This window comes from Bos javanicus, chromosome 28, assembly GCF_032452875.1.
Source record: "Bos javanicus breed banteng chromosome 28, ARS-OSU_banteng_1.0, whole genome shotgun sequence".
Lineage (NCBI taxonomy): Eukaryota > Metazoa > Chordata > Mammalia > Artiodactyla > Bovidae > Bos > Bos javanicus.
In genome coordinates, this window is record NC_083895.1 from 19,688,604 (window position 1) to 19,705,508 (window position 16,905).

Here is a 16,905-nt window from a genome sequence, read left to right on the forward strand (position 1 = left end):
AATTTTAGCTGTAATCAACAAATGAGAGGAAGTTGTTGTCTTTTAAGTTACATACCTAAGATCAGCTAAAATTTTAAAATAAAGAAATGCAGTACATGCAGGTAAATGTATAACAAATATTTAAACATCTACTAGTGTTAGTTGCTCAGTCGTGCGCAACTCTTTGCAACCCCATGGACCGTAGCCCACCCAGTTCCTCTATCTATGGAATTCTCCAGGCAAGAATGTTGGAGTGAGTTGCCATTCCCTTCTCCAGGGGATTTTCCCAACCCAGGGATCAAACCCAGGTTTCCTGTATTGCAGGCAGATTCTTTACCATCTGAGCCATCAGGGAAGACCCATTTAAACATCTACTGAGTGCCAAGGGACAATACTTAAGGAAAACAAGTTCTGAAAAATCCAAGAAAGCCCTGGAAGGAGTCCTCTGGTTCCCTGCAATAAGCATGAAACCTATTCAGGATTCAATTTTCTCATCTTAAAAGCAGAGAGAAATAATTTCTACTTCACTGGGTTGTTATGAAAAATAATTGAAGCCATATGGTATTTGGAAGCTAATCAATAAATTTATTTCCCTTTTCTGCCCCCTCCCCAACCATCACTGTAATAACTGGCCAAGCCATGGATCAGAGGATGCTTACAAAAATTAACCTGAGGACTGCAGATATTAACTATTTTAGAGAATTCTCAGCAACAGCTCCTAAAATGTCTAGGATTAGGATCTAATCCTAGATCCTAAAATAACTCTAGGATTATCTCGAAGAGCTGCAGAAATAACTTCCTATTGTTTAAAAATGGTTTTACTTTGCAATTCTATAGAAAAGTATCATAAAGACAGAAAATACTGATTGAATCTAACAGTAGGCTTAGTTTGCTTAGAAATAGCCATTATCAATAGTCTACATTTTCAATATACAGTTTCAATATTTTTGTTGATAAAATTCCTCCTTAAATTGAGAATATTAGAACCTCGTATATTTTACATACTATAACTCCATTACATTACTATCACATTGTTTTTATAATCCATGCCATTGAACTGTATTATTGAAACTGAAAAACCATATGTGCTGTTTAAAAAAAAATCTCTTTGGATGATGTCCAAAATGATAGAATGAATCGGGAGTTAACAGAAGTCTATATAAAAATGAATCTCCTGAACATTTCACTTATTTTATGATCATCACTCTCCTAGAGAAGCTTTTTTTACTCATATAGCTTATTATCCTTTTGATTGGAGAGACTGCCTTAAGCCATTCAACCTAATATTTTGAGAAAAGGTGGTTTACTTGTTTTAGGGACCAGAACTTAAAAGTAACAGGCAATGATACTAGGAATTCACAGGTATTATCAGTCATGCACTGGGGAAAAATGGACAGAAAAAAGCATCAATGCATTGATGATATACTACCATTTTATTCAAGAGCATACAAATTCTTAATACAAACTATACAATTGTAATTTTAATATTTAGTTTGCTATGTACATCCTTTCATGCTACATGAATATACTATTAGAGAATCCAAATGTCAGCTTACTAAGATCAAAGAAATGCTGCCAGAAGGCTTCCATCCACTTCTGAAGATCTTCTCTATTGTCAGCTGAAAATATATGAGTTTCAGCCTGTCCAGCAACAGGGTTGATGACAGAGAAATTATTAATTCTTTTCGTTTTATCCTTATCCACTGCCCGAATTCTGGTTTCCTAAAAATAAGACAAAACTGATGTTTAACAAGAGACTATTTCTGTAATGATCAAATAAATGTGTTATTGCATAGCTACCATGTTTATACCAGATGCAATTACAATCTTATTGCTGATCAGTTGAAATTTAAAATACGTAATTTTGAGAATTTTCAACATACAAGCTCAAATCAAGAAAGTTTTTAAAAAATACTTTAAAAATACTGAGTAATGTTTCAAAGTATACTACACGTAGCACTAATGTTAAATTACATGAGATTAAAACATAACCTCTGTTGATCTCTCAGTTTAAGTAGGAGTTTGCTGTCTTTTATATACATCTTAAAATTTGTAATAAAACAAGTAAGCATGTTATAACTGTAATGAGTTATGTTAACTGTATTTCCAACAGTAATAAAATAATCAGTAAAGTATGTTTCTTACTCTAATATTCACTCATAGAATACAGTGTTATCAGTTAAAGCAGTAAAATCATAATGTAACATTTACATAATGTAGTAAAGTTAGGCTTTCATCATTAACATTTATTTCATATGTAACATTCATTTACCAAGCTCATAGCTAAAGATCCATAAAGTAATATAAATTTGAAAATGGTAAAAAAATTATTTTTTAAAATGATGAATGCACCACTTTATAACAAAGGCAACCGCTTCATACATGCTGATACTCTAAACCTTTTCTTTAAATTTTTTTCAGTATTTATTTTTGGCTGTGTTGGGTCTTGTACTGGACATGGGCTTTTCTCTAGCTTCAGCAAGCAGGGCGGAGGGAGTGGGGTGTTAACTCTTCATTGTGGTGCACGGGCTTCTCACTGAGGTGGCTTCTCACATTGGGGAGCACAAGCTCTAGGCAAACAGCCTTCAGGAGTTGCAGCTCAAGAGCTTTAGAGCACTGGCTCGGTTGTTCCATGGCATGTGGATTCTTCCCAGATCAGGGATCAAATCCATGCTTCCTGCCTTGGCAGGCAGATTCTTATTCACTGTGCCACCAGGAAGTCCCAATCTAGGAAAAAGGAAAGTCCCTTTTTTCTGAGCGCTAGTAGGTATGACACCGTGTGATCCGTCTTGTGTTTATGGGTAGAAGAGACTATTCCCAAGTCACATATATGCATTGCTATGTCATGTGATAAGCTAGCAACTACAAGTAGTTTCCAAGGAACTATGGAAAAAAAGTCTGAAATAGACCTATAAAGCAAAGATAGTGATCTGGCTGCCTGGATAATGACTGACACTTACATTTTTCTAGCACAATGCTGTTCACTAGAAATATGTTGTGTGCCACATAAGGAACTTAAGATTTTCCAGTAACCAAATTTAAAAAAGGTAAAATGAAACTAGTGAAAATAATTATGTAATAATTAATATATTATTTTAAAATAATATATTTTTGTAACCCAGATATTGAAAATATTTTAATATGTAATTAACTAAAAATGTTGAGATATTTTACATTGTTTTTTTCACACTAAAGTCTCAAAAAATTCCAGTCTGTATTTTTAGTTACACTATATGTCAACTTGGACTGGCCACATCTTAAGTACCTAACAGACACAAGTGGCTAGTGGCAACTGTACCGAGTAGAGCAGTTCTAGAGCTGGATGGCTAAGCCTACTGTAATGAATGCAGAATACTTGGCTGGCACTTACAAAGGCTGGTTCAGAGTGGGAAGACATTATTCACTTTATACTGAATATAGAATGAAGAGAATCTGTGTGTAGAGTCACACACCAAAACCGATATATACATTTAATCATGTCCTATGTAGACATTTTAGAACTAGCAAAGAGTTTGGAAGAAAAGCTATTCATTCTCTGACAAACAGATAAATATGAGCAGGTGAACACCATACAGATGATATAAATTCTTTTCTGAAGGAACTCCTATTTAAATATCATGAGAAAAAATGTATGCTATATAAAGTAGTTCAGTTCAGTCGCTCAGTCGTGTCTGACTCTTTGCAACCCTATGGATTGCGGCACATCAGGCTTCCCTGTCTATCACCAACTCCCGGAGCTTACTCAAAATCATGCCCATCGAGTCAGTGATGCCATCCAACCAATCATCCTCCATTGTCCCCTTACTTCCTGCCTTCAATCTTTTCCAGCATCAGGGCTTTTCCAATGAGTCACATCTTCGCATCAGGTGGTCAAAGTATTGCAGTTTCAGCTTCAACATCAGTCCTTCCAGTGAATATTCAGGACTGATTTCCTTTAGGATTGACTGATTGGATCTCCTTGTAGCCCAGGGGACTCTCAAGAGTCTTTTCCAACACCAAAGTTCAAAAGCATCAGTTCTTTGGCACTCAGCTTTACTTATAGTCCAACTCTCACATCCATGGAAAAACCATAGCTTTGACTAGATGGACCTTTGTTGACAAAGTAACGTCTCTGCTTTTTAATATGCTGTCTAGTTTGGTCATAGCTTTTCTTCCAAGGAGCAAGCATCTTTTAATTTCATGGCTGTAGTCACCATCTGCAGTGATTTTGGAGTCCAAGAAAATAAAGTCTCTCACTGTTTCCATTGTTTCCCCATCTATTCGCCATGAAGTGATGGGACCAGGTGTCATGATCCTAGTTTTCTAAATGTTGAGTTTAAAGCCAACTTTTTCACTCTCCTCTTTCACCTCATCAAGAGGCTCTTTAGTTCTTCTTTGCATTCTGCCATAAGGGTGGTGTCATCTGCATATCTGAGGTTCTTGATATTTCTCCTGGCAATCTTGATTGTTTCTCATGATGTACTCTGCATATAAGTTAAATAAGCAGGGTGACAATATACAGCCTTGATGTACTCCTTTCCCAATTTGGAACCAGTCTGTTATTCCATGTCCAGTTCTAACTGTTGCTTCCTGACCTGCATATAGGTTTCGCAAGAGGCAGGTCAGGTGGTCTGGTAGTCCCATCTCTTGAAGAATTTTTCAGTTTGTTGTGATCCACAGAGTCAAAGGCTTTGGCATAGTCAATAAAGCAGAAATAGATGTTTTTCTGGAACTCCCTCATTTCTTCAATGATCCAGCGGATGTTGGCAATTTGATCTCTGGTTCCTCTTCCTTTTCTAAATCCAGCTTGGACATCTGGAAGTTCACGGTTCATGTACTGTTGAAGTCTGGCTTGGAGAATTTTGAGCATTACTTTGCTAGTGTGTGAAATGAGTGCAACTGTGCAGTAGTTTGAACATTCTTTGGCATTGCTTTTCTTTGAGACTGGAATGAAAAATGACCTGGAATTTTGAGCATTACTTTGCTAGTGTGTGAGAGGAGTGCAATTGTGCAGCAGTTTGAACATTCTTTGGCATTGCCTTTCTTTGGAATTGGAATGAAAACTGACCTGGAAAATGTTGAGTAGAAGGACATGTGCTCATTTTCTCCTGTAAGAACTCCAAAACTACAACTCCTTGCTGAACAACTGTCGACTGGAGAATGTTGGATCCCACCAGAAAAGATACCCCATGTCCAAGGGCAAAGGAGAAGCCCCAGAAAGATGATAGGAGGAGCGAAATTGCGTTTATAATCAAACCCCTTATCCACCAGAGACGCTCAGAGGGCTCAAACAAACCTTGTGAGCACCAGGACCCATAGACCCCACAGAGACTGAGCCAGAACTGTGTTTTGAGTGTCTCCTGCAAAATGCCTGCTGCAGGGGCAGGGGCTCTGGGTGCAGCAGACCTGGGTATGGCATAAGCACTCTTGGAGGAGGTCACCATTAACCCCACCATAGAGCCACCAGAACTTAACACAGGACGGGGGAACAGACTCTTGGAGGGCAGAAACAGAACCTTGTATGCATCAGGACCAGGAGAAAAGAGGAGTGACCCCACAAGAGACTGACCCAGACTTGCCCGTGAGTGTCCAGGAAACTCAGGCGGAGGCGTGGGTCAACGATGGCCTACTGCAGGGTCGGGGGCACTGAGTGCAGCAGTGGGTGCATGGGACCTTTAGAATAGTGGGTCACCATTACCTTCATTACCGCCACCATTGGCCTCAGGTCAAACAACTGGGAAGGAACACAGCCCCACCCAACAACAGAAAATTGGATTAAAGATTTACTGAGCATGGCCCTGCCCAACAGAACAAGACCCAGTTTCCCCCTTAGTCAGTCTCTCGCATCAGGAAGCTTCCATAAGCCTCTTATCCTTATCCATCAGAGGGCAGTTCAGTCCAGTCCAGTCACTCGGTCCTATCACACTCTTTGTGACCCCATGGACTGCAGCACGCCAGGCCTCCCTGTTCATCACCAACTCCCGGAGTTTACTCAAACTCTTGTCCACTGAGTCAGTGATGCCATCCAACCATCTCAACCTCTGTCATCCCCTTCTCCTCTTGTCTTCAATCTTTTCCAGCATCAGGGTCTTTTCCAATGAGTCAGATCTTCGCATCAGGTGGCCAAAGTATTGCAGTTTCAGGTTCGGCATCAGTCCTTCCAATGAATATTCAGGACAGATTTCCTTTAGGATTGACTGGTTGGATCTCTGTGCAGTCCAAAGAACTCTCAAGAGTATTCTCCAACACCACAGTTCAAAAGCATCAATTCTTCAGTGCTCAGCTTTCTTTATAGTCCAACTCTCACATCCATAGATGACTACTGGAAAAACCATAGCCTTGACTAGACGGAACTTTGTTGGCAAAGTAACATCTCTGCTTTTTAATATGCTATCTAGGTTTCGATCCCTGGGTCAGGGAGATCCCCTGGAGAAGGAAAAGGCAATCCACTCCAGTATTCTTGCTTGGAGAATCCCATGGATGGAGGAGCCTAGTGGGCCACAGTCCACGGGGTCGCAAAGAGTTGGACACGACTGAGCAACTTCACTTCACTTCAGGTTGGTCATAACTTTTCTTCCAAGGAGTAAGCATCTTTTAATTTCATGGCTACAGTTACCATCTGCAGTGATTTTGGAGCCCCCCAAAATAGTGTCTGCCACTATTTCCACTGTTTCTCCATCTATTTGCCATGAAGTGATGGGATTAGAGGGCAGACAGAATGAAAACCACAATCACAGAAAACTAATCAAACTGATCACATGGACCACAGCCTTGTCTAACTCAATGAAACTATGAGCCATGCCCTGTAGGGCCACCCAAAATGGATGGGTCATGGTGGAGAGTTCTGATAAAATATGGTCCACTGGAGAAGGGAATGGCAAACCATTTCAGTATTCTTGCCTTGAGAACCCCATGTAGTTACAAAGCTTTGAAATTTTCAAATATCGTAAAATATAAGGATTGGTAACTTAGAGACAGTCTATCCTGTAGTTTTTTTAAAAAGTAGGAATGTATCTTCAGAGGATTATTATTTATGGCCAATATTGTAATTTTATTGTAATAGGATCTTTTTACACTCTTATGCCTTGGAATAAACTTCAGGAGTTAAGTTCATTAAGTAATTACTTATACAGTATTCAATAATGCTGCCCTAAATGGCATCTGGAGCCTTTGAATACATGTAATCAACCTTTTCAAATATAAACCTTATTATCATTAGCAGAGAATGACTTAAATCTCAAAATAATCTTTGATATATTCCTTTCAACCTAAATAAAAGCTGTTGCAGATATGGAGGGCTGCAGTGACAACCCTCTATTGCTGTTAATATTTAAAAACAAACCTGAATGATAAAACACAAACTATTCTTATTTCGCATTGTTGCTGAAACTGTGATTCCCTCCATTCAAATCGATCTTAATACAAATTCTGACTATCTTTTGTATTAGGTTGGTACAAAAGTAATTGTGGTTTTGAACCATGAACTGAAAATCATTATAACTAGGCTTAAACACATCTTTATTAATCAAAATAGGAACCATTACAATAACACATTTTTGCCAATGAGAACTAAGTTTGTTATTCCTACAAAGTAAAAATTCACGCTTTACAATTCAATGAACTCTTGGAAAGCATTTTCTGCCTCCTACTGGTTGTGCAAGTGTTTTGCCTGCAAAAAGTTATCAAGGTACTTGAAGAAGTGGTAATCTGCTGCCAAGCCGTCAGGTGAATATGGCAGACGAGACAAAACTTTATAGCCCAATTCATTCAACTTGAAGCACTGGTTGTGTGACGTGAGGTCGGACGCTGTCATGGAGAAGAACTGGGACCTTTCTGTTGACCAGTGCCAACTGTAGGCATTGCAGTTTTTGGTCCATCTCATTGAGTTGCTGAGCACACTTCTCAGATGTAATGGTTTCACTGGGATTCAGAAAGGTGTATTAGATCAGACTGGAAGCAGACCACCAGTGACCATGATCCTTTTTGGGGTACAAGTTTGGCTTTGGAAAGTGCTTTGGAGCCTCTTCTCGGTCCAATCACTGAGTCAGCTGTTGCTGGTTGTCACATAAAATCCACTTTTTGTCACATGTCATAATCCAGTTAAGAAATGGTTCATTGTTGCTGCATAGAATAAGAGAAGCTGAAACTTTAAAATGACGATTTCTTTTGATTCGCGGTCGGCTCATGAGGCACCCACTTATCAAGCCTTTTCACCTTTCCAATCTGCTTTAAATGCCAAATGACCATAGAATGGCTGAAACTGAGTTCTTCAGCAACATCTCCTGTGGGTTTAAGAGGATCAACTTCTATGATCCTCTCAACTGGTAGTCGTCAACTTCAGATGGCCAGCCACTGTGTTCCTCATCTTCCAAGCTCTCGTCTCCTTTGCAAAACTTCTTGACCTACCCCTACACTGGATGTTTGTTAGCAGTTCCTGGGCCAAATTTTGTTGATGTTGCGAGCTGTCTGTGCTGCTTTCTGATCCACTTTGAACTCAACCAAGAAAAAAAAAACACTAGAATTTGCTTTTTGTTTAACACCATTTTTATAATCTAAAATAAACATAAAATAAACAAGTAATGTCATTGGTAAAAAGATATAAAGCAAGATATGCACATTAAAATGATGTATAACCTAACCACATTTATTTAAGAATGTATTCCAATATCAAATTGACAAAGTTCAACAATGCAAAACCACAATTAAATTTGTACCAACCTAATATACAGACTTAAAATGGATTTAATTTTTAAATAAGATTTTTATAGATGAATAGGCAGAATTTTTAATAATACCAATATACAATTTCAAACAAAAATAGCTATGTGGAAAATCTGACAACTTGATCATTTATATCCTTCTACAAGAAAACAGTACAACATAGAAATACTGAGCACTCCATTAACTCTGATAGCCATCAGTTCAGTTCAGTTACTTAGTCATGTCTGACTCTTTGCAATCCCATGAATCACAGCACTCCAGGCCTCTCTGTCCATCACAACTCCCGGAGTTTACCCAAACTCATGTCCATCGAGTCGGTGATGCAATCCAGCCATCTCATCCTCTGTCGTCCCCTTCTCCTCTTGCCCCCAACCCCTCCCAGCATCAGGGTCTTTTCCAATGAGTCAACTCTTCACATGAGGTGGCCAAAGTATTGGAGTTTGAGCTTCAGCATCAGCCCTTCCAATGGCCGATAGCCATAAGTACCACTAAATCTTTATAACACGAGAGGATTTTTAAAGGTACAAATGAAACAGAAGATATCATCTGAATTAACTTCAATATGTTATCATCCAAAATAATTTAACTAGTGAGAAACTTTTTTCAACCAAGAAAGTGTATATCAAAGAAAAAGTGATTAAAAAGTTTCTGATAATGTCAGAAAGTTCATGCAATCAGTTTTTCACTGTGGAAAAAGTATCAGTAATAGTGCTCAGGACTTCACTTCCCAACAAGGAATGAATTAGAAAATACATGGTGCATTTTAGGACTGGCAGTCACTACGGGCTTGCACAATGTGTACATGTGGTGAGTTTCTCCTCTCAGCAGGGTGTGAAGGCGAACAACGTGGGTATTCTTGCCCCCATTATTTACACCAACTAAAACACTGCCTGGTACCCACTAACTGATTGAGAAATATTTGATGAATAAATGCATAACAAAAGAGTCACTCTGATAGCAATTAAAAGTTTGCTACTGAAAGACTCAGATCCTAGAGATAATCCATAGTCAGTCTTTATAGATGAGCAAACATGTTCTGAGATAAGTGTTCTCTCCAAGGTCAATTTCTTGTTTTGCTTTTGCTAATTCCAAAACTTTTAGCTGATCTGAGAGGCTTTACAATAATACAAATACAATCTGAGAAGTCAATTTTGTAACAAAATACAATTAACTCAAGTCAAAAAGTTTTTCATTATTTTGAGTTAAAACTGTACTTTAACTTCTCTGTTTCTGTGGTAATGGAAAAATACCATATCAGAAATAGATGTATAATTTGTTTATCTTACTTTTGAATATGTGACTTTTAAAATGTCTACTATATACTCCGATTTTTATACTATATACTATGATTTTTAAATACTCTTTCCTACTAAATGGAATCAGAGTTCTTTAGAGAAATGGTTCATTTCCAGCCTGGCTCAAGAAATAGAATAAGCCTGGAACATCTTTCCTACCAGAAATCAAAGATTACTAAGGTTGTATCAAAAAGACTCAAGAGTAAACTTGAAGACGCTTCCAGTAGCCAATTAGAGGGCAACTGAACGTCAATAAGAATTACTACAGAAATGGTTTGATGCATGGAAAGTCTTAAAATCCACAAATTCAAGATATTTAAAAACTAACTCATTGATCACCTCTGAAGGATGCTTGGGAACCACCTCATAGTTTTGGTAACTAGTGTATTAACTGTTGGAGAAGACTCTTTAGAGCCCCTTGGATTGCAAGGAGATCAACCCAGTCAACCCTAAAGGAAATCAACCCTGAATATTCATTGGAAGGACTGATCCTGAAGCTCCATCACTTTGGTCACCTGATACAGACAGTCAACTGATTAGAAAAGACCCTGATGCTGAGAAAGATTGAAGGCAGGAGAAGTGGACGATAGAGGATGAAATGGTTGGATGGCATCACTAAGTCAAAGGCCATGAGTTTGAGCAAGCTCTGGGATATGGTGACGGATAGAGAACCCTGGTATCCTGCAGTCCATGGGTATGCTGCAGAGTCGGACACGACTGAGCGACTGAACAACAATGAAGTATATAAATGCAAAAATACAAGCGTTTATCCCGCCTTTCCTTTAAGAATTGTCCTTCAACCTAATAGCTGATAAAGCTGAGATATGCCAGCAAATAAACGAAAGAATGTTAAAAACAGCACCAGTTTGGAATCCCTGATGAAATAAAGAATTTATATAATGTTCATCAACAGACATTAACATGACTGGAAGACCCAGACAGTATTATACATCTATTGATAAAAAGAGTCACATATATTCTTACCAACAAACCAACTGTTGTTATTGCTTAGTCACTAAGTCATATCCGATTCTTTGTGACCCCATGGACTGCAGCACACTGGGCTTCATTTGTCCTTCATTATCTCCCAGAGTTTCCTCAAACTCATATTCATTGAGTTGGTGATGTCATCCAATCATCTCATCCTCTGTCTCCCCCTTCTCCTTTTGCCTTCAATCTTTCCCAGCATCAGGGTCTTTTCCAATGAGTCTGCTCTTTGCATCAGGAGACCAAAGTATTACAGCTTCAGCATCAGTCCTTCTAATGAAAATTTAGGGTTGATTTCCTTTAGGATTGACTGGTTTGATCTCCTTGCTGTCCAAGGGACTCTCAAGAGTCTTCTCCAACACCACAGTTAAAAAGCCTCAATTCTTCAGTGCTCAGCTTTCTTTATAGTCCAACTCCCACATTCGTACATGACTACTGGAAAAACCATTGCTTTAACTACACGGACCTTCGTCGTCAAAGTGATGTCTCTGTGTTTTAATAAGCTGTCTAGGTTTGTCATAGCTTTTTTTCTAAGGAGCAAGCATCTTTTAATTTCATGATTGCAGTCACTGTCCACAGTGATTCTGAAGCCCAAAAAAATAAACTCTGTCACTTTCTACTTTTTCCCCATCTATTTGCCATGAAATGATGGGACTGGATGCCATGATTTCAGTTTTATGAATGCTGAGGTTCAAGCCAGCTTTTTCACTCTCCTCTTTCACTCACCCTCATCAAGAGACTTTTTAAGTCCTCTTCTCTTTCTGCCATTAGGGTGGTATCATCTGCATATTTGAGGTTGTTGATATTTCTCCTGGCAATCTTGATTCCAGCTTGTGATTCATCCAGCCTGGCATTTCACATGATGTACTCTGCACAGAAGTTAAATAAGCAGGGTGATGATATACAGCGTTGATGTATTCCTTTCCAAATTTAACAAGTCTGTTGTTCCATGTTCAGTTCTACCTGTTGCTTCTTGACCTGCATAAAGGTTTCTCAGGAGGCAGGTAAGATGGTCTGGTATTCCTATCTCTTCAAGAATTTTCCACAGTTTATTGTGACACAAAGACTTCAGTGTAGTCAGTGAAGCAGAAGTAGATTTTTTCTGGAACTCTCTTGCTTTTTCCATGATCCAATGGATGTTGGCAATTTGATCTCTGGTTCCTCTGCCTTTTCTAAATCCAGTTGTATGTCTGGAGGTTCTCAGTTCACATACTGTTGAAGTCTAGGTTGACAGACTTTGAGCATTACCTTGCTAGCATGTGAAATAAGCACAATTGCACAGTAGTTTGAACATTCTTTGGCACTGTCTTTCTTTGGGATTGGAATGAAAACTAACCAATGAACAAACCTAAACCTGCTTCAGAAACAGAAAGAAAAAAGACAACTTGAAGATGCAATCAGCAAACTCTGGACTATAAAAACTGTGTAAGATAAATGACCAAATTTCTTCAACAAACAAATTGTGTGTAATTGTGTGTGTGTGTATATGTAAGAGAGAAGGCAGGGTGATGGTGGAATGAATGCCAACTGATTAAGAAATTTAGGAGACCTAATCAGTCAACTGCAGTATATGGGCCTTATTTGGATCCTGATTCAAAAAGCTGTTAAAAAAATCACAAGACAGAAATTTGAACACTGTCTGGATTTTTGATAACACACTATCTTTATATATAACTATAGATTTTCTTAAGTATGGCAATAGTAATATTTACAAGTAAAATGATATGATTGCTAGAATTTGCTTCAAAATAATCCTATGGTGGAGGTAATATTCTTTCTACATTTTGTCTTGAAATTTTTTCCAAAAAAAAAAACAAACCATAAAATACAACTACAAAAATGAACTGCCTGCTTTCTTACTTATAATACAAAGATAAGATTGCACTCACATCTTCCTCAGAAACATGTTGTAAAGATAAATGAGTTCTTTGAAAGATGTCTGGGCTAAAGTCTTATTAATCAGGCATGAAGACAAAATTGTTGATGGCTAAAAACAAGCTTTAGAACTTATACATACTCTAATGACAAAGAAGGCATACCTTCTACAAACATATGGCAAGGAATGTTTGAAATAAAGCATAACCATAAGTTAAAATAAGTACTGGGTGTAATTAGCATTAGTGTGATATAATTATTTTCAATTTATGTCAGTGAAATTAGATGCAAACTCTGAAGAAAAAGGTTGCTTAAAAAATTATTTTTGCTGTATTTAATAAAGGAAAATCTAAATAGTTGATAGGGTTCATACATTAAAAGGACTAACATAATCAGAAGAAAATCCCGTGTGCTTCGTGATAATTTTACTTGCTAGGGTCCATGATAAATATAATGGTTAAAAGCCATTTCAAGACATTTAACAAAGGACTATCACACCAACTAGTGTTATTGACTTGTTTAGTACAGATTTTATTATTCATTAAAATGAAGTCATGCATAGTATTTAAATCAAGAAAAGACTATTGATCTCAAAGACTCACACTTCTTTTCCATTCCACTCCCCACCCCACTGGCAATGGATAAAACTTTGGCTAATAAAATGCTTTCAACAATGTATAGGAGATTCAGTGGCTCCAGTTAAGTACCCTTTATTGAGGATGTCTAGCTCAACAACATTCATAGGGAAGTTTTTTGAAGTTAAACAATCACTTTGAAGTAAATTATCCTTTCAAATTTGGATTGAAAAGAAAAGGGGAATAGCTTTTAGGCTTTTCTTTTCTTAATGTGACTATTTCCACAGATGGCTCCCTCTGAAAATTAATGAACTGACTTAGCCTTACAGGAAATGCCATTTAGAAGGACAAGAATTATAGTCATAGAAAAGATCCTATGATCAAAATAGCAGAGCTATTATTTATATACCTTAGCAACTGTAAAATTTATGCTTTCACATAATTTTTAAAGCAGCATTAAGCAAAATTACTATTTTCTAAATCATGAGAGAAGACAATCAAAAGAAAGGAATTTTGCTTTGTATTTAATATTTAACATTGTTAAGCATAAAAAGAAAGATCTTAGAGACCCAGTATTGGAAATACACTAACAAGTGAAACAAAAACACTATTCTTAAAAGTTTTATGTGGTGCTTATCTGCTCTACCTGTGAGAAAATACCAACTTGGCATTTATCAATGATCCTATTTATTTAAGAACACATTAATAGCACATCTTCCCTTAGAAATTTACAAATTAAGCAAAATAATTAAAACATCTACGTTATACTTCCCTCACAGCTCAGACAGTAAAGAGTCTGCCTACAATGTGGGAGACCAGGGTTCAGTCCCTGGGTCAGGAAGATCCCCTGGAGAAGAAAATGGCACCCCACTCCAGTACTCTTGCCTGGAAAATTCCATGGATGGAGGAGCCTGGTGGGCTACAGCCCATAGTGTCGCAAAGAGTCAGACACGACTGAGCGACTTCACTTACTTACTTACCTTATATTTAAAACCAAGGGAGGAAGGTTCAGGATGGGGAACACATGTATACTAATTAAATAAAAATAAAAAAAAAAAATGCTGACTTACTTTCCTGAAAAAAATAAAATAAAATAAAACCAAGTAATTTAAAACACTGAGTAGACTGCATGGATTGAAATTTATGAGTTTATCATAATATTGGAGGTGGGACAGGACAATAGAAATGACACTCATATGCTACATCTGGGGGAGGTAATTCTACTCTAATACATGTTGCCAATGTCAATATAATGTCAACATGTAAGACTAACTCCTTATTCTGAAAATTGGTCATTAACATTAAACATGAATCTAGCCTTTTCAGGAGTGACATAATTCATTCTTCTTTAAAAAAGAGCATCAGCTAACACATATAGAGGAAGCACAGTAGGGAGAAAAATATATGCAATCTCCAAAGTAATAAGTGATCTAGATAAGGGCAATCAGTTCATTAAAACCATGTGAAAGGTTGTTGGACAACAAACATATTTACACTCTGGCTAAATCACCAAACTGACTACTTGCTAACTATAAAGACAAAAGTTAACATTTACTTTGAAGACAGCTAGCAGTCATCACCTTAATCAAGTCATTAAACTTGTCATTGCCAACAGTGAGACAACCTGACATCATGTGACTCTGAACATAATGTCCTATAAAGTATTTGACATTATCCCTGAAATATTTTAATAAAAATGTGTAAAATGAATTTAATCAAGTCTCTAGACCTAATTTACAGTTTAGAAGAAGTTAGGATGCATAACTGTTGAAGTGGCCTAGATTGAAAGTGAAAGCTAAAAAGATGTTTTAGCGACAATTGGGGAAGCGTGATTATGGACTGGACACTAGATGATACATAGGAAACCCTCCTAATCTGCCCAGCTGGGGTGATAGAATTATATATACACACATAATTCCATACATATAAATTATATAATTTGAGAGGCTCCTGTTTTTAAAAGGTGCATGTTGAAATATTCAAGGATGAATTAATAATACTGGAGACTTATGTTCAAATGTCTCCAGAAAAAAAAATAGATAAAAGACTTTATAAAACTTTCAGCTAAATTAGGTCCAATAATCCAATGTAAAACATGGTGACTATAGTTGATAACAGTACTGTATAAGTGAAACTTTCTAAGAGAATAGACTTAATGTTCTCATAAAAAATATCTAAACAAACTATAATCCAATAATGATTTTAATAATGATTACATAACTGTATCTTATTTGTCAAAATTATCAAACTATACCCTTAAAGACTTCCCTGGTGACTCAGAGGGTAAGGAGTCTGCCTGCAATGCCGGAGACTCAGGTTTGATCCCTGGGTTGGGAAGATCCCCTGGAGAAGGAAATGGCAACCCACTCCAGTATTCTTGCCCGGAAAATCCCATGGACGGAGGAGCCTGGCAGGCTACAGTCCATGGGGTCACAAAGAGTCAGACATGACTGAGCGACTTCACTTCTATACCCTTAAAATTGGTGAATTTTATTTTATGTAAAGTATACAACCATAAAGCTGATTAAAAATTAAATACTACAAAAAGTGTTTAACCCACTCCCAAAAAAAGAAAAATAAAGAAATAAAGCAAATATGACAAAATTGTTAATGGGTGACTCTAGATAAAACACAAGTGTTCACTGAGGTGTTTTTTTTACAACTTTTCTATAAATCTGAATAATCTTATAAGTTGAAAAAATAAGTAAAAATTGCTTTAATAAAAAATGTATCTACCTCTATTTAATTTTGTATATATATTCTTTCTGTCTTTTCTTTCCTCTCAACATATTTGTTACTTTTGTTTGCATTGCTTTATTCCCCACTTGGCACCTTGCTTTAGTTTTGTTTTCCAGTTTGTGCTTTAGTTAGTTTTGTTCTTAACTGGTAGATGTAATTTTTGATTTCCTTTGTTTGCCAGGTCAATCTACTGTACTTTATTTTTGCTGGACTGTTTTGATTTTGCTTATGGGTGTGTGTGTATATATATATGTATATTCCATTATTTTAATTATTATTTGACTGATTTTGTAACTGCCATTTGTATGGGATTCAGCTTTGGTTTCTTGTTTTCGGGTATTTGTTTTAATCTCACTTAATGCCATAACAAACCATTTCTGAAATCTTCATTCCTGACCAGAGATCAAGCCCTGAGCCTTTGGAGTGGGAGCACTGACTACAAAATCCTAGACTACCAGAGAACTAACCCTCGGGAGTATCAAATAGTGAAAACTCACACAAAGGAAACCCCTTGAATACAAGACTTGGCATCACCCAACCATCAGTAGCACCCTGTGCAGGATGTCTCATCTAAACAACAAACAAAATAAAAGTACAAACCCAATCACCAAGCAGACAGGATCACCACCTCACTCAGCCTTGCCCACCAGAAGAAAAACAAAACAAACAACAACAACAAAACTCAGCACAAATCTTATGCTATAGGAAGCTCACACAAACCAATGGACCAAACTTAGGAGGGCAGAAACCAAAAG

The 16,905-nt window shown here is 37.2% G+C and overlaps 1 protein-coding gene across 4 annotated transcripts in view; it reads right to left on the minus strand.

Moving 5' to 3' along the window:
• Positions 1-16,905, minus strand: part of RTKN2 (rhotekin 2) — a 114,204-nt gene that overhangs the window by 10,788 nt on the left and 86,511 nt on the right. For all 4 annotated transcript variants that reach the window (XM_061405087.1, XM_061405089.1, XM_061405088.1 and 1 more), the window contains one exon: positions 1,536-1,701. In XM_061405087.1, the coding sequence (XP_061261071.1) occupies positions 1,536-1,701 (166 nt within the window). The remainder of the gene's footprint in view (positions 1-1,535; positions 1,702-16,905) is intronic.